The sequence below is a fragment of the Aegilops tauschii genome, chromosome 7, assembly GCF_002575655.3.
Source record: "Aegilops tauschii subsp. strangulata cultivar AL8/78 chromosome 7, Aet v6.0, whole genome shotgun sequence".
Classification (NCBI taxonomy): domain Eukaryota; kingdom Viridiplantae; phylum Streptophyta; class Magnoliopsida; order Poales; family Poaceae; genus Aegilops; species Aegilops tauschii.
In genome coordinates this window covers 44,980,985-45,003,840 of record NC_053041.3, presented here as the reverse complement: position 1 = coordinate 45,003,840, position 22,856 = coordinate 44,980,985, and the positions used below count along the sequence as shown (strand labels likewise).

Here is a 22,856-nt window from a genome sequence, read left to right as displayed (position 1 = left end):
ATAATTAAATTCCTTGAAATACAAAATAGTGGGTTCATTAATATCTAGAGTTTTGATCGCTTCAATCCCACTTTTACCAATTTTAGCATCAAGATCTAAAAACTCCGAATTTTTGGAACGCCTTCTAGGTAAAGGTGGCCCATAATCAGTCCCATCATTATCAAGATTCATATTGGAAAACAAAAATTTAATAGGGGACACATCAATAACTTTTAGATCTTCATCTTTATTCTCAGGAAAAAATTCCGGTTTAGCGGCCATCTTATTAACTAAGGTAGCCTGCTTATCCGAAATTTCAGCAATTAATTTCTCGAGATGAGCAATCTGGGATTTCAACCCATAAAATTCCTTAGACATATCGTCGAGCTCTTTATTCATGTAACCCATAAAGCTTTTTTTGTTCTTTAAGCTCGTTTCTAAAGAAATTGTTATGCTCAAATTGTAAAGTCATGAAACTTCTAACGTTGTTTTCAATCTCCTCTAACCTTTTAAGGTGAAGATCACCAAATCTAGGTAGAGCCATAGTGGCAAGCAAGCAATCCAACACACGAGCAAACAGAACGCAAGCGAAAAAGAGGTGAACGGAAAAGAGAGGGCGAATAAAACGACGAGGGTGAAGTGGGGGAGAGGAAAACGAGAGGCAAATGGCAAATAATGTAATGCGGGAGATACGAGTTTGTGATGGGTACTTGGTATGTTGACTTTTGCGTAGACTCCCCGGCAACGGCGCCAGAAATCCTTCTTGCTACCTCTTGAGCACTGCGTTGGTTTTCCCTTAAAGAGGAAAGGGTGATGCAGTAAAGTAGCGTAAGTATTTCTCTCAGTTTTTGAGAACCAAGGTATCAATCCAGTAGGAGGCCACGCCCAAGTCCCTCGCACCTACACAAACAAATAAAAACCTCGCAACCAACGCAATAAAGGGGTTGTCAATCCCTTCACGGTCACTTACGAAAGTGAGATCTGATAGATATGATAAGATAATATTTTTTGGTATTTTTATAATAAAGATGCAAAGTAAAATAAAAGGCAATAAAAATAGCTAAGTGTTGGAAGATTAATATGATGGAAAATAGACCCGGGGGCCATAGGTTTCACTAGTGGCTTCTCTCAAGAGCATAAGTATTACGGTGGGTGAACAAATTACTGTTGAGCAATTGATAGAATTGAGCATAGTTATGAGAATATCTAGGTATGATCATGTATATAGGCATCACGTCCATGACAAGTAGACCGACTCCTGCCTGCATCTACTACTATTACTCCACACATCGACCGCTATCCAGCATGCATCTAGAGTATTAAGTTCAAAGGAACAGAGTAATGCTTTAAGTAAGATGACATGATGGAGAGGGATAAACTCATGCAATATGAAATAAACCCCATCTTGTTATCCTCGATGGCAACAATACAATACGTGCCTTGCTGCCCCTGCTGTCACTGGGAAAGGACACCACAAGATTGAACCCAAAGCTAAGCACGTCTCCCATTGCAAGAAAGATCAATCTAGTAGGCCAAACCAAACTGATAATTCAAAGAGACTTGCAAAGATAACCAATCATACATAAAAGAATTCAGAGAAGATTCAAATATTGTTCATAGATAAACTTGATCATAAACCCACAATTCACCGGTCTCAACAAACACACCGCAAAAGAAGATTACATCGAATAGATCTCCATGAGAATCGTGGAGAACTTTGTATTGAGATCCAAAGAGAGAGAAGAAGTCATCTAGCTAATAACTATGGACCCGAAGGTCTGAGGTAAACTACTCACACATCATCGGAGAGGCTATGGCACTACTAGGAAAAGGCCTACCAGTGGCACACCAGTTTTGCCTACTAATGGCGCACTACTAGTGCACCACTAGTACCACGCCACTAGTATTTTTTACTAATGGCGCACCAGGCAGTGCGCCATTAGTATAGGCCACGGTGCGCCATTAGTATGCCTCCCAGGGGGCCATATTTACCCGTGTGCTTTGCCATACTAATGGCGCACTGCAGGGTGATGCGCCATTAGTATCCTTTGGCATACTAATGGCGCGCGTTGGGGTGATGCGCCATTAGTATGTATATTAGGGATTTTTTTTTATATTTGCACAGATTACAAAATATATTATTGGACAGAATATAAACAGCACCACACAGCAACAGCAGATTCATCGAATACAATAGAAGATTAGTCTCCGAATACAATTCACCATATTAGTCTCCGAATTCAAAAGACCGAACAAAGATAGAACATTACAAGTCTCGAGACCGCGAGTAGCGAGTTTGTCGAAAGTAATACTAATCCTAACAAGTCCTACTAATCATCATCATACAACTTCTACTCGTTATTAATAACAAGTCATACGATCATCATCCTGATAGTCATCGAACCAACCCTACTTAATTGTTCTTAGCACATGATCATCAGCATTAGGTAGGACCTAAATACCCTATTTAAGGTAAAATAGCATAAAACAATATAGACCCTGACTCTCCATTATGGAGAATGGAGATCATCCTGTCTCCAATTCTTGCGCGGCGCTTCCTTTTGCTTCCAAGAACCTCCTTACGACTATCCATACATTTTTTCCATTCTCTGATTAGCATGTCTCCACTTCTTCTAGAAATCCAGTATGGACAGTTGAGATTCGTAGGATGACCTGGATATAAGTTCAAAACACGAAGGCTGCCATTCTGATACATAAAATGAGGCACACAATCCTCTGGGATTCTCTGTTGAAAAACATAGTAATAACTTCATAGTTAGCAACGATGTACTAGTTTTAGAAGTATGCAAAAGATGCACGGATGTCGTAATAGTAAAAAATCTTACCAGGGTATCTCCATGGTAGTTACCGTAGTTCAACACGTGCACTAGTGGCACGTATTGACCATAATGTTGAGGAGTTTGATTGTAGATATTGTAATTCTCAAGATCAGTACAAAATCCGACCAGATGATTTTTCTCCTGATAAGTTAACTCGGAGCCATCGGTGTAGTGGGTTTTGTCTACCATGTTCCGGACATTTTTTGAACAATCAAAATAAGCTGTCAATGGAAATAAGTTGTCAACTATTTTGAAATAAACAATATAAATTAGTTAATAATTAACTATGTTTGAGAAACTCACATAGCGGTAGAACTCGAGGCGTATCAACAAGGACCCAAATGTCCATACTGTCTTGGTCGATGTCAGGATCACCAAGATCCATGGTGACAAGCATACCCTCATCAAAACCATACATCTTGCAAAATGCTTCCCAATTTTTGCAACCAAAATGGGTTACGCTCTCAGCATTATACAAATTTACTTCAAAATCCACATCATGATGTGTCCTTAGGTGAATTTTCTTCGTTTCAAAATTTTCATGATCTTCAAAATCCATCCTCTCCAAGACATAGCGTCTTGCATGGCATGGGATAAACTATACTCGAATTGTAAAAGATGAAATTACACGTTGAAATAGTTGAAGTCATGCTTAATTATGAAAAAAACACTTGTCGTCGTTGCGTACCGTTTCAACTTCGAAGGTCTCCTCGAGCTTAATGCTGAAGCGCCGATCATCATCCAGGTGAGGCCTGTCGCACAGACCTCGACCGTCGTGGCACCAGTCGCACTCCCCCGGGAGACTTTCGTCGTCCGATGACGACATTTCCTATGTTCATAATTCAAAACTACATCATCTCTGTTGGGTCCAATAAGATAATCCACAGTGTGGTGAAAACATGCCCTTCGAACTGGTTTGAGCAATTGGTGAATGGAGATGGTCTAAGATTTTCAGTAGTAAGCAGTGAAGTGGTAATTTTGAGAGCAAATGGTTAGGATGAGTGGTTCCTCTTTCCTGTTTAGCTTTACAATAGAATATTGTTAGTCATGCATACTTGTGCATTTTCAGCCAGGCCCAGTGGAGTTGGCCTAAAAACATTTCTTTCTTTAAGCCTGCTACATCCATCTCAAGTATTTATGGTCAAGGGTTAGCAGGGCCATCCAAATAGAATATGTGGTATGGGCTTTTTTAGTAGGTCATCCTACCAGATTAGGGTTTATCAATGACGAGCAACTAACATTAGTAATAACTATGAGTAGATATCACACTTCTATATGTATAACACAAGAGGCAGTTGATCCTACTTAATTAAGTACTAAGACCCCGACCCATGCATTAGTCACAAGTACCCCATATGTCCTATTTTTAGCAAAGTCATGCTAAAATTCATGGAAAATTTCAGCATGACCTTTGCTGAAAATAGGACATATGGAGTACCCGAATTTGCCGGAACGGAAGTTAATCGACATTCCAGCAAACTCAAGGGCCTCTCGGGGTACAGCAGCAGCATCACAAGTTGACAAAATTCCCAAGTAGTACAGTAGCAGCATCACAAGTAGTACCAATGAACATATAGTCCCGCACATTCTGAATTTCGATAAATGACAGCAAGTTAACTCATGCTGACAGCAACAAACTTATAACAACATAAATGAAATTGCAGTTGTACGATCATAAACTTATAACAACATAAACTCATGCTGACAACAACAAATTGCAATGATCAAGCTATCTGAAAACAGAGTACTTGTTGATTAACTATCAAGCTATCTGAAAATAGAGTACTTGTTTATTAACTGGCAGGGTAGATAAGAGACTGCAAATTAAATAGCCATATATCCATCTTTTGAGCTATGAGCCATGGACCATCCACCCCATGAACTAGGAGTGTCATGCAGCATAAAAACTGCCAGTGGCCAGAAGAACTGCACCAAAGCAACTGGAGTTTTGCAACTATGTGATAGTGAACAACACAAGAGGTGTTGCTGCTCAGGGCTTCAATTTGAAATACTACTGGAAGATAACTAACTAAAAATATGTGGAAGTGGGGCATTACTACTCTACAGAAAGATAACGCAATGTAACAAAAAGTGGACATGTACAATAGGCTAGGCAAAGCAGGATGGGGAACTGGCAAAAGCCTCTCTACTGAGCAGGGTTACTTTATTAGGTGAGAACCTGCAGATTGTGTATTGGTCCTTGTTTGCTGACCTCTTGTTTGTTTCCTCTATGCCAAAACTTACTGTCTGGTTCTGAAACTGATACAGTGACAAGGGAAAAAGAAAATGGGCATCAAAACCAAACAATGTGCTAATAGTAGTAGGAGTACTAACATGACTAAAGTCACTTCTGCAAAAAAAAGGGAAATGAGCTCTTGCCCCCATTGCTAAGAATCTTTGGTGCTTGAGAGGGAAGCTTGGTCACTTTACAAAACTGAACCCCCCACACCACCAGTAGAACACAGCCATTCTTAAAGCTAAAGTTTTTATGCTTAAAACCTTCTTAAATAGCAGTGCTTAGAACAAGATAGTCCGAAGTCTAGGCCACCTCCCCCTCCCTAGTTACACCACAACATCCATCCAAACTCAAGTATTCTGACAAAGCAAAATGTGATTTCAAGGTGGGGTAGAAGTAGGAGCGTGAGAGTAACTGTTTTCATTTTCTTCCTTCTTCGTGTTTGTTGTGTGTTGACACTTATCACAGTACCCAAGTGTGTATCAAAGAAGAGAATGCAGCTTGTGGAAAGGATGCCACTGCTTTCTTCAGTTTCAGTTCAGAAGGTTGGTGTCTATCTGAATCTGTGTGTTTCTTTTGCAGGCTCCCAACGCAATGGTGGATCAGATGGGGCTAACAGTGGTGCCATCGGCATATGATTCGTGCAGGGGAAAATGAGCAGGGATTTTGATAAACAAAGAGAAGTGAATTTGGTGGAGGGGTGAGACCTGGAACACTGGAGGCCGGAGGGGGTCGAAGCAGAGGTTGAGTACGCGAAGCTTCGTCAGTTCCCGGAGCCCCTTGACGTTGGCGATCTTGTTCCTGACAAACTGCACACACGCACGCATGAGATGCGGGAGACGAAGAAGAAAACTAGAAAGGGAAGAAGAGAAGGGGAAGATGGACAACTGCGGGGTGGTGCTGCTGGAGATGCTGTCGGGGCGGCGGGCGCTGGACAAGGAGGAAGGAGGAGAGGGACCTGGGCGGGCGCGGCCGATCGCCGGAGGGGTCGGGGTCGGGGTTGGCGTCGGGGTCGGCGGCGGCGGCGGCGTCGAAGGGATGGCTCGAGGGCGTCCGAGCTCGTCCGGGTCCTCGTAGTCGAAGAGGAAGACGGCGGCGGTCCTCCTGGGCGCCTCGGTTGGTCGTGGGGAGGCCGGCGGCCACGTGCTTCGCGGGTCGGCGCGGGGGAGCTGCAGTGGTGGGGGCGCGGGGGCGCGGGGGCGGCGGCGCGGGGGAGCTGCAGTGGTGGGGGCGCGGGGGCGGCGGGGGTGGAGTCCGGCGGGGGTCGGGGAGTTACTGGCGAGGGAGAGGGACGAAGGGGATCTGGCGAGGGAGAGGGAGGAATTAGCTAGGGGGGAAACTTACTAATGGCGCACCCCGAAGCGGTGCGCCATTAGAATGTTTTTTTTTTATAGCAATGGCGCACCCACGATCGGTGCGCCATTAGTAATCTTTTTTTATATAGCAATGGCGCACCGGCCAGCGGTGCGCCATTAGTAATCTTTTTTTATATATAGCAATGGCGCACCAGCCAGAGGTGCGCCATAAGTAAAAAAAAATTATTATTTTTTGTTGCATCTAATAATTTTTTAGAAAATGAATATGAATATGAAACAGTAATAATTTTTTATAAAAAACAGTAATAATTTTTTGTGACGGTGGAGCGGGCCGGGGAGGGTGCGGGGGTCGGCGGCGGCGGTGGAGCGGGCCGGGGAGGGTGCGGGGGGTCGGCGGCGGCGGTGGAGCGGGCCGGGGAGGGTGCGGTGGGTCGTCGGCGGCGGTGGAGCAGGGGAGGGTGCGGTGGGTCGTCGGCGGCGGTGGAGCGGGGGAGGGTGCGGGGGGTCGGCGGCGGCCGGTGGAGCGGGGTAGAGGGTGCGGGGGGTGCTCAGCGGCGAGGGGGACCGGATCTGGCGAGGTGGGATAGCGATCGAGATGGAGGGGGATCGAGATCAAGTGTCCATGAAATATACACTAATGGCGCACCGGGGAACAGTGCGCCATTACTAGTTTAAACTAGTAATGGCGCACTATACACAGGTGCGCCATTAGTAGTTTTGCAAAAATAAAAAATAAAAAAATAGTAGTGGCGCACTATGAGGCCGGTGCGCCATTACTAGTTAGAACTACTAATGGCGCACTGTGCCCTGGTGCGCCATTAGTATGTTTGGAAAAATAAAAAATAAAAAAAATTGTTACTAGTGGCGCACCGTCTGTCCGGTGCGCCATTAGTGTCTTTCACACTAATGGCGCACCAGCACATGGTGCGCCACTGCTATATAGTAGTGGCGCACCACATGTCTGGTGCGCCATTAGTGGCCATTCCATCTATAGCCCTTTTCCTAGTAGTGTGGTGTTGATGTAGAAGCCCTCCGTGATCAATGCCCCCTCCGGCAGGACGCCGGAAAAGGCCCCAAGATGGGATCTCACGGGTACAGAAGGTTGCGGCGATGGAATTAGGTTTTCGCGGATGCTTCTGTTGGTTTGGGGGTACGTAGGTATATATAGGAGGAAGAAGTACGTCGGTGGAGCAACGTGGGCCCCACGAGGGTGGAGGGCGCGCCAGGGGGTAGGCACGCCTCCCTGCCTCGTGCTCTCCTGGTTGATTTCTTGATGTAGACTCCAAGTCCTCTGGATCACGTTTGTTCCGAAAATCACGTTCCCGAAGGTTTCATTTCGTTTGGACTCCATTTGATATTCTTTTTCTGCGAAACTCTGAAATAGGCAAAAAACAACAATTTGGGTTGGGCCTCCAGTTAATAGGTTAGTCCCAAAAATAATATAAAAGTATATAACAAAGCCCATTAATCATCCAAAACAGAATATAATATAGCATGAAGCAATCAAAAATTATAGATACGTTGGAGACGTATCAGTGTCCACCCTTTGCAACCAAAGCCATCTAGCCTGCATGGCCACATTGAGCCATCTGAGGTTAGGGAGTCCCAATCCACCAGCCCATTTCGGCGTACAAACCGAGTCCCAGGCGACAGCACAGTTTCCACCGTTGGCAGTGGCCCTCCTACACCAAAGGAAACCTATGCACACCTTGTTCATCGCAGCGATGGTCTTCAATGGGAGGTCCAGCGCCATCATTGCATGTATGGGCATGGCGCATAGCACAGACTGAACCAAAGTAAGCCGTCCACTCTTCGGCATAAGGGCTGCCTTCCACTTAGGCAGGCAGTTAGCCATCTGATCAACCAAGTACTGCAACTGAGCCGGCGTTTGCTTTCTCAAAGTCAGAGGTAAACCCAGGTATTTGATTGGAAACGACCCTCGTGGACAGCCCAACTCCTGACTCGCCATGTTGATTTCCTGATCATTGCATCTTATTGGGAGGGCAGCTGATTTCCTCATGTTAATCCGCAAACCTGGCGCCTCCCCAAACATGGTGAGTATACGCTTGCTAACCTCAAGCTCCACCGGTGTAGGCTTGATGAACACCACCACGTCATCCGCAAAGAACGAGAGACGCTGCCTCAAACCTCTCCGGGCCAAGGGTTCCAAAATATCCCTCGTTGTGGCCCGATCAAATAGCCTCTGCAGTGGCTCCATCGTAAGAATAAAGAGCATCGGCGAAATTGGGTCACCTTGTCTCAACCCTTTGCAATTGTATATGGTGTCTCCGGGGTCTCCATTCACCATGATCTTCGTGGAGGAAGTTGCAAGTATTCCACATATCCACGATCGCCACCTTGGGCCGAAACCAAGTTGTTGCATCACCTCGACCAAGAAGGGCCATTGCACAGAGTCGAATGCCTTCGAGATATCGAGCTTAAGCAACACTGTAGGCATTCTTAGAGCATTAAGCCTTCGAGCCGTGCTTTGGACCAACATGAAGTTGTCATGCAACGATCTTCCCTTGACGAAAGCACTTTGGTGATTTCCCACGAGCTTCGGCAGCTGCGTCACCAACCTGCAAGCGAGAACCTTCTCAAAGATCTTTATTGCCCCATGGATGAGGCTAATCGGCCTAAAATCAGCCACCTCCAAAGCACCGTCCATCTTGGGCAAAAGAGTGACCATTGCCTTGTTGATCGCAGCTAAGCCTCGGATGTCCCCATTGTAGAAGCAGTTCATAGCCTTCATAAAGTCTCCCTTAATGATGCTCCAACAAGATGCATAGAACTGACTTGTAAACCCATCCGGCCCCGATGCTAGCAAAGGTTGATAGAAGAGATACCGAACCACGATGAATATAAGTTTCCTATATATATATGCTACTAAAGGTTGATATAAGGGACACAACAAAAATATATAGAAGGAATAACAGTACTTATGGTTTACAAATTTTAGGGGTAGAGATTCTTTTGATTGCTTCACAGTTGACAAATTTTTTTTTAGAAACAGTTGACAAATTTTAGTAACCATAAAAAAGAACAAGAAAAAAAATACAAAGGCAATATCAGCCCACGCCATCGATGCACGGCCCAGTAGTCTCACGCGAGTCTTCCTCTAATCCCAAACCCGCCGCCGCGGTGCCCTAGGCTGTGTTTCGTCCAGAACACCCCTGCTCGATCCCCATAAACCCGAGCGGCAGCTAGGGTTCCTAGCCGCCGCCGCCCCTCCACCGCCGCGCGCCAAGCCGCCGACGCCGCCTCCCGCGTCCGCCTCACCGCCGCGACCTCCTCCTCCGCCACTGCTCGCCGGACCTCCTCCCTCCGCCTCCCCGCCTCAACAACTCGCGTGGACCACTGAACCAGCAAGGGCCGCCGGCGACGCATCCCACTGCCCCGCCGCGACCCCCTCCCTCCGTTCTCCAAGGTAGCTGCTCCCCCTTCCTCCCGCTCCCCATTCCCCTCCCACCTCCTGTACAGATAGAAAGAGGATGGATTTTTTATATATTTTTGCTCTGTCATATTGTTGTCTAATATTGATGATGTAAAGTGGATGAAATTTTGATGGGATGATGCATACTGCTTGAGATATTGTTGTATATTGATGTGAAGCGGATGAAATTTTGATAGCGTTGCCACACATTGTCATGTGTTCCTGTACGGTGGCTATTTATTGATGAATACTTGCTGCATTTTGTGCTCTACATTGCATGATTGCTTGCTGCAGATTGCTATGCCTGGACCATATATACTGATGTTCTATTGCTATGTCATCCCCCGCGCAGAACAACCTAGAACGGCGAAGGCGATGGCAAGGGAGGACAGGAAGCGGAGGCAGCCCGACGGCGACGAGGCGGCAGACGAGGGGGAGAGGAGGGGGCGGAGGGACAAGAGGCCCAAGGAGGAGAAGCCGGCACCGCCCCTGCCGTCGGAGATCAGGAACAAGGAGAAGCGCAGCGAGGTGTACGCCAAGCTCAAGCGCGAGAAGAAGGCCCAGAAGCGCAGGCTCGGCCGCGAGCGCGGCCAGGCCGCCCAGCGCGCCGCCGAGCTCGGCGAGGAGGCAAGCGTCATCTCCTCCCCCCTTCTTCCCCTCCCCAGAAACGAATTTTCCCGTGGGGCGCGAGGCTCTGGATGGATTCTGACGGTCCTTGGGCGCGATTGGGTGTTTGCAGGTGCCGGAGAAGCAGGTGCCCCGGACGATCGAGAACACCAGGGAGCCCGACGAGACCGTCTGCCGGCCTGACGACCAGGAGGTTTGTACGATGCCTTCTCTGCTGCTGAATTTATCAGTATAATCAGTGCAACTGTTGGTACTATTGAAATGATTGGAACATCGAATCTAAGGGTGCTTATGCTATGTTTGGTTTAAGCGAACAACAGAACTAGTAGCTTCTTATTTCTGATAGCATGACTAAATATGAGGGAGTAGGTATGGACATGATTTTGGAGGGAGAGATTTCTTTGGATCATCGAATCTAAGGGTGCTTATGCTGTGTTTGGTTTAAGCGAACAACAGAACTAGTAGCTTCTTATTTCTGATAGCATGACTAAATATGAGAGAGTAGGTATGGACATGATTTTGGAGGGAGAAATTTCTTTCTTTGATATGGCTGGGTGATGTTAGGTGTGCATTTGGGTGGTTACCGTTCGTTGACTGGGCTGCTTTGCTTAGTGGATTGTTTTCAAGCTCAAGTAAAAGCAAACATTTGGCTGCTGGAGATTTTGGTCAGAATTTGTGTTTTGGTGCTGCAGTATTGTGCTTAATTCTTGTTATTAACCTGCACAATTGGTGTACACATGTCACTTTTATAACATTAACATGACACATATGGTACCATTGCATTGCGATAGATAGAGTACTTATGGATTTCCAGAATCTCTTCTCTAGTAGCATGTTAATAATACAGATTGCTTCTGTAGTATTCAGATGTTTAGTAATATCACACTTATAATTACATATATTGGGTGAACAATTACAGCAGTTATTGTTAATTAACAGGTCCGAAGTTAGATTTGCTATGCTTGTGATGCTGTTATAGTGGGTGTCATTACAATTGACAATTTTTTTGTATGATGCAATGTACACATTCACATTCTTCTGTTATTATTAATATCAATACAGTACAATTATATTTATAGCTGCTTTGTAGTTGCTGAATACTCCATTTTCATTGCTTTAGAACCAAAACCAGTATTTTTCTGATCATCTTGCTGACTTCTTACCTCAATGTCAGTGAAATACGCTATGAAAGCATTAAGCATCTCTGTTAGGTCTGTTAGGACATGTTATATTTTGATCACTACCACTGTCTTGACTCTGATATATCTATTACGTAATTCTCTCTGTGGACGAATGCTTATTTAGGCTAGTGTCTCAGCTCTACCAGGTTTGCATATGTTCTAATAATAGTTCCTGTGTGCAGCTGTTTGCAGGGAATGATGCTGATGAATTCAATGCAGTGCTTAAACAAGTAGTAACCCCGAAAGTATTGATTACCACATGCCGCTTCAATTCAGGGGTATGCATTTTTTACCTCCTCATCACTGATTATGTGCTCGATATTCTGAATCTGTGATAATTTGATAACTTGTAACAAGATTTTGTTATCTAACGTTGTACTTTCTGCTCCGTATGTTGACAGAGAGGACCTGCTTTTATTAAGGAGTTAATGCAAGTGATTCCAAATGCTCAATATGTTAATAGAGGAACTTATGACCTCAAGAAAGTATGATGAGTTCTCATGTTACGTTCCATTCATTTAGTCCAGTTAGTTATGTCTTCATATCCATAGTAACACACTGTTATTGTCAGATTGTGGAATATGCAAATAACAGAGAGTTCACTTCAGTCATGGTTGTCCACACAAATCGACGGGAACCTGGTTAGAAGTCATCATTTTTTTTGTCTTTTTTAATGTTCTTGTTTCTGACATCTTGTGTTGGCATTTGTGTAACAGATGCGCTGCTGATCATCAACCTACCTGAGGGCCCTACTGCACATTTTAAGCTATCCAAGCTCGTTCTGCGGAAGGATATAAAGGTACTATATCTGTACTTTTTATACTAATATTAACACCGTAGTTTTTAGTATATCTTCTTTCATGTCAAGTTATTACATGTGTGATTTCCATTTTTGTTTGCTTGTGTGCATTTCCTTACTTATGTCTTCTTTGCAATCCATAGTTCTTGAGTAGAGGTTTACTAGTCACTCAACAAGATCTAGTCAGCTAGTGAGCATAACTGCATACTCTCAGTCTCTTACTTAGATAAACTGTTTGAGCTTTTACTGGAAATACCGAAATAAGGAGTTCTTGGGTAGAGGTTTACTAGTCACTCAACAAGATCTAGTCTAACTGGTGAGCATAACTGCATACTCTCAGTCTCTTACTTAGATAAACTGTTTGAGCTTTTACTGGAAATACCGAAATAAGGACCCATAAATTTGTGAAGAATTTGTTGAAGTGCTGTATTGTTATCACTTACTGACATCTAGCAGTTCAGCAGTCATAATGACTGAGACCTAGTCTTGAGCATTTCTCTTCCCTCTACCTTATTGCTATGAAACTACTTAGTATTGTTAAACATGATAACCAAGTCACCACTAACCATTTTTTGTAGTCACCTAGCATAATCTTTCTCCAAAGGGAACAGTGCAGGAATGCTGTGCCCTGCGTGCTAAGCTGTCTTCTCTTGAAATTTTAGTTGCTGTGTGAAGAGCGGGACCTTTAATTTCTCCTCTATAATAACTAGTGCGCACAAGGGCAAGCTAGTGCTAGTTGATTGTTGAAAGGACCCATCTTCTGTGCTGATAATCCCATATTACTTTTATATTTTTATAATTGGCATGACTATTTGATGTGTTAAAGCTGTCAATTGTGACCCCATAAGCAACTTCTGTGTACTGCATAGAAGGACATAAAGCCTCTCCTTCCTGTTCCGGGTTTTCAAACCTGTGCGGCAATTTAGAAAATGTGAAGTGGCTTATCTTGTCAGATTGATTTTTTACAACAAGATGGTTGTTTGCTTACTGTTTTGTCTGTTATAGTGACTAAAGATCAATATATATGCTACTTTCTGCTTGTCCTGGGTTATATAAGATCTTCACCTTGTTAGCTGCATATAAGAACATTGTTTTTGTTTTTATAGATTTAGAAAAAAGTCCTATTGTTCTCCGTTATTCTAGATTTATTAGAAGGAACTGCATTATACATTTATAATAGTATTCTATGCGCTGGAAGGAGGATTGCTTTATTCGACAATGCTATGTTCTCCGTTTTCTATGAGACTCCTGCTGTGTTAGTACTTTGTAGTTAGGCAGAAGTGTTAGAATCAACTGTGCAATGTTTTTGTTAATAAGTCTTTGTTTGATTCTTCGAAAAACAAGTCTTCAAATTTGATCGTGTGGCTCAGATAGCACCCGCAGTTGGGAACGGTTATGTCACAAATACATATATTACACCGCTTACCTTTTGAACTAAAGGTTCATTTAACCTAAACAAAAAAGTCAAGTTGCCATCAATTGATCATCCTCCTTGTCTCTAGCTTGTCTCTTGTCTCTAGCCTGTCTCTAGTTTGTCTTAGACGTGTTACTTTTGTCTACGCAAGACAGATTTGCATATGTCAATGTTCGGTGTCATATGGCATGTCTGCTAGAGACTTGTCCATGTCTCTGTCTGACATATCCACGTTGCCGTTTTAATTTTGCCATGCTTTACAGCTTTTGATTTGTACTTATTGCAACGGAGTTGGGCTCATCAGTTCATGGCTATGTAGATGATCTTCTAGATTGATGGGACACTGAAAAGTGTAATAAGATAGGACATCTTGATATTCACTAATTTTCTGTAATCACAATATTTGTATTTTTGTGTGCTCTTGTTATATATGACAATATGTCTTGTTGGGTATTTTGCAGTTTATTGCTGTATAAAGCTAGTTTACTTGAAACTTTTACTACTGACCATTCAAGATTTCCTTCATTTAACATTTTGGTTTATCTCTCTTTGTACGACAGAACCATGGGAACCCTACAAGTCATAAGCCAGAGTTGGTGTTGAACAATTTTACTACGCGCCTTGGTCATCGTGTTGGGAGGTGATTCAAGAATATGCACTCCTTTTACAAAAGGACGGCCTTATATTCATGTTGTTAACACGTCTACTTTCCCCTGTTGTTTATTCAGGATGATCCAATCTCTCTTCCCTCAAGACCCAAATTTCCGCGGCCGCCGAGTTGTGACCTTCCACAATCAGCGAGACTATATATTTTTCCGTCATCACAGGTGAATATATATATATGAAAACACAATAGAGTCAAAAGCATGGTATTATCATTTTAGAGATGTGAAAATTTTGGTTTTCATGATATACAATAGTTTATATACTTGTAGCACCACAGGCGCAAATGTGCAATGCAAGCAGTAGTGTGTTATAACGGTGTCGCAAGTTTGTTCTTCTGCATACTAATTTACCTTCAGCATTTGAATATTAATGATCTGCAATTCCTCACTATAGGTACATCTTTGAGGAGAAAGAAAAGAAAATCGTTTCAAAGGACAAGAAATCGAAGGGTGAAACCAAAACTGAGAAGCAAATAAACTGTCGCCTTCAGGTACTTGAGATACACTACTCCATACCAGAGTTTTTTATGTGGTTGCAAGAATTTTCATTGACAATACTGTAATCGACCAACCTTGAAAGGACCAAGTCCTCGCAAACTTTCTATGTTGCATATGTTTAGATAGTGATGGTTGTTTTCCAAAGAAAAATGTTCATACTAGGTGAAAACCCACAAGTCCATGAACCTTGACTATCTTGCCCGTAACATGTTAGCGATGACGCTATTTGACTACTGCTGATGGAACCCATTGTAGAATAGCAATCTTTCTCTACCTCGTCCGCTTTTATCAGTTACCCTGAACTTTATTGATGGTATAGGAATGCGGCCCTCGGTTCACCCTCAAGCTGCTCACATTGCAACACGGCACCTTCGACACGAAAAGCGGGGAGTACGAGTGGGTTCACAAGGTACTACTACTATCATCATCATCCACTCACCATTCCATGCTCCTCGCTACACTATGAATCCCCGTGACATAACCCGGAACCTTGTTTGCCATTTGCAGCCCGACCTGGACACGAGCAGGAGAAGGTTTTTCCTGTGATTTGGCGCCGCGCTCGCTTCACCCACAAAGTTCGTCTCTGTTTCTGTTCCGTTCCGTTCCTCGGAAATTACTTGCTGTAGAGTAGTATCATGTTCGAGTCCTTGGCCGGTGTAACGACGACATTCCCGAATCGAACCCCCTGATTTGAAGCGATTTTGCGTACCCGTCAATCAAACGAGTTGGTCCATCAGTTTTGAGTTGGACAATGGTACGAAACTGCAGCGATGATGCACACAGTGCAAAAGAGTTTGTTGTTGTATTACACGTCCGTTTCTTGCCTAATTACGACCCCGACATGCGATCAGGCGGGAATAAATCTCTTGTACAAGGGTCGTTGTCGCCCAACCGCCGCAGGAAGAAGGAACGATCACATCGTCGTCGGGTCTCGTCTCGTCCCGTCTCCCTGGCCATCCGTCGAGCTCTGCCCACCCATCTCATTGCGTCCAAGAACTTATCATTGCCGGGGTCCCTGTGCTGCCTTGCCTTGCTTGCCCAGGGCCTCGCTCGGGTCAGCATCCCCATGAATGAATCTCCCGTGGTAGGAGTTATGATTGCCGTTGGCGCGCACGCAGATTTTTTCACTGGTTGGGCTGGGATGGCCTGGCTGAGGTGACTAGGGGAGGTGAGGTGCAGGCTGGCGGACGGCTACACATGGCGCTGTGGGGGAGGGGTCCCGGGTAGGGTAGGTCTATAGGGGGCGGCCGTGCTGGGGGTACGTCCGTGCAGGCCGGGGCGTACGACAGTGCGTGTGCACCGCTGCTTGGAGGAAAGAGAGGGGTGAGTGATGGGTGCGGCATTATTGCCATCCCCTGCTGCTTTCCCCTGTTCCTGCCGGCCTCTGCCTGTGTTGGTCACGAGCTGCTGCGGCTCTAGAGCGAGCGGCACATGGCCCGCCTCGGCCGAGCTCCCTGCATGCCATGTTATCCGATTCATTCAACATTCAACATTCAATCCTGCCTGATATCGTTACTTTACTACTCCAACTACTTCTCCAAAGATTAAAACAGTTAAACCTGGTAGCTCCTCTAGCCTTCATGCCGCTGCTGCTTTCTGCTGTGTGGAAAAGCTGTTGTGCGTCCAAGGGTGGTGATCAAGTTACTGTGGACAGACAGACACACCGGAGTAGCTAGCTAGCCAGTCACTGGGTTGGGTTCTGGTCTCTGTGCTGCATGCATGCCTGGCCTGCGCATGCATGTGTTACTTACTGCAACAGTCCTGGCTCTGGGCCTACGCTGGACCGGTCAACGCGACAATGCACGCCTCACTGCATGAAGTTTTTTCTTTAAAAAAAAATGAAGCCGTGCACGCACTGTGGCACTGTGTCCGAGTCTACGTACACCATAACACGAAGATATATTGCAACTGGAACGAGAGAGAGAGAGAGAGAGAGAGAGAGAGAGAGAGAGAGAGAGAGAGAGGCAGAGAGTCGGATCGATCGCGCTGGTGGAAAGCGACTGTTCGTTAACTCGACCGACCACCCATCGTCTACGTACATACTGGTACACCATAGCACATCATACGTACGCTATAGTAGTCCCTGAGATTTTTTGAAATGATATAGTAGTCCCTGAGATTTTTTGAAATGATAATGCACGAACGGCACGCGCCACATTGTCGCGCTACTGCCCACAACGTACGCGCGCGCCCATACTGGCACCGTCAATTGCATGTTATTTTTGCTACTGGCTACTGCCCACTACGCATGCGCGTGCATGTCCGTGCAGTACTGTTGATATTATATAATCAGCTAGAGCTGTTCCGGCACGTACGTGCGGATGCATGCAAGTACATGTACAATTGGCCACCCGTTGGCACGCAAGTGCACATATGGAAGCACGTACGCGTATAATGCACTAGCAAGGTACCACTGCCTGCCTAAACCGGTGCTTGTAGCTAGCCACATCAATGGCGCTGGCGGGTACGTAGATGCATGGGGCGTAAGTGGAGACGACGGCTGGGCGCTTGCTCACGTTCACGCTAGGTACGTACGTGCGCGCATGCAGGTGGTGGGCGTCGCATGCGCATGCATCTGTGCTTGCATGCCAAGCGCCACCGTGATCCCTTCCGTGAACGAAGGAACAGCGGCAGGGGAGGGGAGCGCTCGTGACCGTGCATGTGGACGTGTGGCGCCCGCGCCTGCGCTGGGCGCGTGCTCCGGGCCCCCGGCCGGCAGCCAGCCCCCATGCGGCGCGGCGGAGCGGCAGTCACGTCGTGGGGTTGCCGGCCGGGTGGTTGGGTCAGGTTACCCGGCCAGGTAACTCACGAGCGTGAGATTCATGCGGCCGGCCGATCGCCGGAGGGCGGCCGGCGGCAGGGGCTAACGCACACCAGTGACAGCCAAGCTCCGACTACGGTCGCACCGTACGTACGTGCTCGACCATCTCCTCCCTCCGTGCGGACCAGCAGCCGCAGGTTCGTACGTGACGTACGTGCTCAAGTCAGTGCTCCAGCTCTGCCGGCCTCGCTGTAGTGTGCGCCGCGGTCGATGGAGCTGGCCCGCCGTCCGTACCGGACGGATCATGGGCGGATTCGTGGCCGCGCAAGCTCGCCCTCCGCAGGGGCCAGGGGTCCCGGCGGGCCGATCGGACAGGCGACGATCGATCATGGCGTGCCGACCGGTCTGCGCGCGTAACATGGTAAAAAAGTTGTAAAGCGAGGGACAGGCATGGTGATGGGCGCGTTTCACATGGGGATGGGGACGGCCGCATGATGGCGGTTATACGGCCGGGGCCGGCGTCCATGTGACCCCGGCAGAGCAGAGCACGATCATGGCACTGCGCGGCGGGCGGGCGAGCGGTTCGATTCAAGCCGGGCTGCCAGATTACTCGTCATCATACAAATAAGGATGGGATTACTGATAAAGTTGTATCCTTTTGCATCCTTGGCTTTTGGTTTTGTGACGGAATTAACGAAGCCAGCTTGTTTCGCGCAAGCTGTCTAGTGCACATTTGTACAGACAGCCTCAGGGGAAGCAAGTGTCGGTAACACAGGAACCTAGCTAGAAGGTGTACTTTCAGTTATTTGTTTATCAGTTTAGCTAAATCTTAGTCGACTGAGATATCTCTCTGTCGATATTATATTCGTGAGATCTTACATTCAGATCCGTGCATAACAATGTGGTTTTTTCTCTTCCTTTCTTACATGCTATGTTACTTGACCGAAACTTAGTTAAGTCTCGGTCGACTGAGACCTAACCACAACCATCAGAAGACTGAGAAGCTCACGCATAGAAATATCACCAAGCATCATATATACTGCATGCACGTACCATATATTCAAGCATGGCTTCTCAAGCAAATATACAGTCCGGCATAGCAGCTACCCGCCGTAAAAAGAAGAAGAAGATAGTACGACAGTTTTGGTAAAGCACATCCAGATATGCCATAAGTATTGCACATCTAGGTCATATATCATCGACCTTATAGCACAGAGTATGAGAATAACCACCATTGTTTATTTCCCAAACCATGGGAGGAGAAGAAACATGCACGTACGCATTATTTCGTTCGCTAGAGCTAGCTTAGCTTAGCCGGCCAAACACATCTTAACTTGCATGTACAGAGTGAAAAAGGGGGTGTAATGACGGTTCGCCTCGCCTAATCACGCACTCTTCCAGTCCAGTCCCGGAGAAGGCTGAGGGCAGAAGGACTCCAACACGTCACAAACAACGTACACGCAAATTAACTCACACACCGGCCGGTAATTAAATCGTTCACTAGCTCTAAAAATATCTCTCTCCAAAGCTCTCCTCCTCTTCGTCTTCCTCGATCTTCTTCTGTCTCCACAGCCCACACACGGTGATCAAATCAATGGCGGCTCCAAGGGCGCGCGCTAATACGCGCATGCGCCGCGTCGAATCGATGGACCCGTATTTACACGCACACTGCACCTCACCGGCCGTCGGCCCGCCTGGCAATGGCGCCAGGCCGGACCGACGGGCCGAACAAATGGCCTGCCGCCGTCCAGGTCGAGGCAGGTTGGGGCCTCGTCCTCAGCGGGCGGCGGTGCAGGGGAGGGAGGAGGCGGAGCAGAGGGAGCGGAAGGCGAGCTCCTCGCAGGGGAGCACGAGCAGGTCCCCGGCGCCGCCGAAGCCGAACTCCTCCTCGGCGCGGCGGAGCAGCGAGCGGAACTCGGGCCGGTCCAGCACCGCGATGGGCACCACGAACCGCCGCCGCGACTCGCCCACGTATACCGCGAAGTGGCCCCGCGGCACGTCCGACGGCGCCGCCTCCTCCTCCTCCTCCCAGTGCTGCTGCTGCTCCCCGTGGCCCTGCTGCTGCTGCTGCTGCTGCTGCCGCCGGCCCAGGCTCGAGCACCGCTTCAGGATCTGCTTCAGCCCCGCCGCGCCTCCCTTCTTGATCGCCATTTATGCAACGAAGCCCGGCGTGGAGCTCGTCCGTCGCTCGTTAGACTTGCCCGGTGGCTGCTGGCTGGAGATGGAGGTGGAGAGGTGAAGGAGGAGGAGGGTGATGGGACGGTGGGGAGGGAGGGGGAGGAGTATATATAGGGGCGAGGTGGGAGGGAGGCGGGCGGATGGATAGCAGCCATGGTTGGTGCCGTGGTGGTGGACCGGAGGTGGTGGAGCAAGAAGGATCACGTACTCACGTACGAGCGGGCGGGCAGGGGTGGGGCCGCGGCGCCCGTGGGCTTGCCGGGCGGGCCTGGGCCCGGCCGCACCACCTGTCTCCCCGTGGTTTCACCGTACGTACGTGAACCAGCGGCCGTGGTGGGCTCGAGCAGAGTAGTGGTGAATCTTATGATGGTCCGGATCTTGTGGTGCTGGGTGGGTGCTGCACTGCTCATCCAGGGGACCTCTCCTCTCTGTGTGCGTGTGGGTGTGTTCGTGCAGGAGTTCATGGTGAGTGAGGGATACGGTTTACATTTGTAAACGTCAGATTCCACATGCTACTTTTTATGTTTTCATTTTGATGCGGGAGTGCATTTCTGATAAGAGGAGAAACCGATCTTGCCGACGGCATTCTCTTTGCACTCGAAATAGTCATCATAGCCGACCACCCCCTCTTTAATACGGTTGAAAAGATGCCTACTCATACGGAAACGGCGGCGGAATTTTTGATGTTTGAACAACGGGTTTGTTGTATCAAAGTAGTCCTTCCAAAGAAGGAAATGCCCGCTCTCTCAGTTGCGATTCAACGCCGGAAGGTGGCCCGGAATGGAGCCACGGAACAACGGCCGCTGGCTGTTGAGGTGGTGATGGACAAACACGGCAGCCAATATCTCCTCCTCGTCGGAGTCGCAAAGGAAATTGTGGAAAAAAACTCGTCGGCGGAGTCCATTTTCGTACCTTGGCAAACTGTCGAACGCTTGCGGGCGTCGAAGAAGGAGACGACCGGCGAGGGGAGTCGCGGCGCGCACGGACCAGCTAGCTGCCCTGCCGATGTCCGACGAGCGTGCCGGTGAGGATCTGGCCGGGGCGGCGAGGCGGCCTCTTGGTCGCGGGGCGGTTGTGAGGTGGGCGGAGCGGCGGTGGGAAGCAGTTTGCTCCCTGGCGGCAAGACGACGGTGGCGGGCGACGGGAGGAGTCGCCGGCAAAAAAGGACGGCGGCGGCGACGACGAAGGAGGCGGGCGAGGGTTGCTGTTTGGCTGGGGGGTGAGGGGGGAAGCCAATGAGCCACCGACCAGCGGGCCCGGGGAGAGGAGAAAGCGAGCGTGCGCGCGTCCGTCGCGTGTCCGCGCCGACGCAAATCCGGCTCAAAAATGGACCAGGAATGGGTCGCCCGCGGACGCGCGTCCGTTTGGGTCGGCGCGTTTGGCCGACTTTTTGTCCGCGCCGACCCAAACGAAATGAGTCGCCTCATTGGAGTTGCTCTAACTATGAGGGTGCTCTCTTCTAAAAAAAACTAGATGGGTGCTCAAAGTCAATGCTAGAACACCTGTTCAAAAAGAAATAAGGTCAATGCTACTAGAACTTAACGGGACCTGATCATCTCCAAGTGGGGAGGCTGAAAATGAGAGAGGAGCTTGAGCGGAGGAGAACCAAAGGAGCCAGCCGGCCAGGGTTGACATCTTTTGTAGAAAAGTGTGGCGTGAAATGGAGATCCGGAACAAAATCCTCCACTCAAAGTGCATCCTTTACAGATGTAGCCGCACAAAAAGGAGAGATCAAACTGGGCAGGCAAGGATACAATAGATGCGGATGCGGAGTCGTGGAGTGGAGAGAACACGGCTTTCAATGCCCGGGCCGGACCAGCCAGTGTCGCTAGCTACAGTGGCTATAGCAGCTGCTGCAGACACGATCAATCATGGCCATATCTCCCTGCCCTGAAAACGTATCTCTGCCCACTGTACGGACGCCTTGATCGATCCATCCATAAAATTAACGACTTTTTTTTTTGACTTTGTAGAGTATCGTGCATCGGAAATGACTAACACCAGGAGCGGTACTTATATTTCTCTACGGAGGGAGTATGCCTTAATTCCGAACCTTGCTCAGCAGATGTTTATTCTGTACCAGGAGTAGTAGAGTAAATTATAAAAAACCACCACAGTGAAGACTAAATTAGCAGAAAACACTACAATACATATTTTTGACAGGAAACGCCATTTGTCATAAACACATTTAACAAAATCAAATATGCCGATCAATGTTTTTCTGCAAAACGATTACACAAGACCTTGTGTTTTCTGTAAAAAAAAAATTGTGCAGTACTGTTTTCTACTAACCTAGCCTTCAATGTGGCGATCGATTTCTGGCAATTTACTCGGAGTAGTAAGATCAACCATGAGTGCATAACACAAACAGATTCACACCATATGTTTATCTGCCTATGTCCCACTGGCTAGTGGTTGCGTCTTCCGATGATAGGTGGTTCCATGCTTGAAGGATAGCCACCCCTTTCACCTAGCTTGGGAGCCTTTGGAGTGGACCATCTTTTTCAAAGATGAGGCACCGACGTAACCGGCACACTGGGGCACTATCTGTGGAGAAGAGGAGCAAATCTTAGCATCTACAGTAAAGATTTGACTTTGTGATATTTTTGCCGCGTTTGCTAAACCTCATGTTCCTCAAAAAAAAAAAAATCTAGCGCCAGTCACGATCACACTTTGCATGAGGCCAAAGGCGGGGACAGCGTGAGGAGCGACAACAACGAGCATCGGCCATGGTGAGGCCGAGCCGTCAACGAGCGGCAACTCGCATGAGCGAATCTGGAACTTGACGGGTGCGGGGTGGGGGATGTGCGGCGGTCGTCGTAGTTGCTGCATATCAGTGGGGCTTTAAGAGGGACGCTCGTCGCGGCGGCAACCAATGCGTGTTAGTGGTACGTTTCAGGGATTGGAGTTGTGGCGGCGAGTGGTGCGT

The 22,856-nt window shown here is 47.6% G+C and overlaps 2 protein-coding genes across 2 annotated transcripts; one reads left to right on the top strand and one right to left on the bottom strand.

The window, feature by feature from the left end:
- Nucleotides 1-9,457: 9,457 nt before the first annotated feature.
- Nucleotides 9,458-15,796, top strand: LOC109735039 (uncharacterized). The gene is made up of 12 exons (XM_020294231.3): nt 9,458-9,798; nt 10,157-10,431; nt 10,544-10,624; nt 11,795-11,890; nt 12,014-12,097; nt 12,184-12,253; nt 12,329-12,411; nt 14,386-14,465; nt 14,554-14,652; nt 14,885-14,981; nt 15,308-15,397; nt 15,496-15,796. The coding sequence occupies exons 2-12, from the start codon at nt 10,180-10,182 to the stop codon at nt 15,532-15,534; spliced, it is 1,071 nt and encodes a 356-aa protein (XP_020149820.1). The 5' UTR covers nt 9,458-9,798; nt 10,157-10,179; the 3' UTR covers nt 15,535-15,796.
- Nucleotides 15,797-18,968: 3,172 nt separating this feature from the next.
- On the bottom strand, nt 18,969-20,023 carry LOC109735035 (protein SMALL AUXIN UP-REGULATED RNA 51). The gene has a single exon (XM_020294227.3). The coding sequence runs from the start codon at nt 19,898-19,900 to the stop codon at nt 19,526-19,528; it is 375 nt and encodes a 124-aa protein (XP_020149816.1). The 5' UTR covers nt 19,901-20,023; the 3' UTR covers nt 18,969-19,525.
- Nucleotides 20,024-22,856: the final 2,833 nt, after the last annotated feature.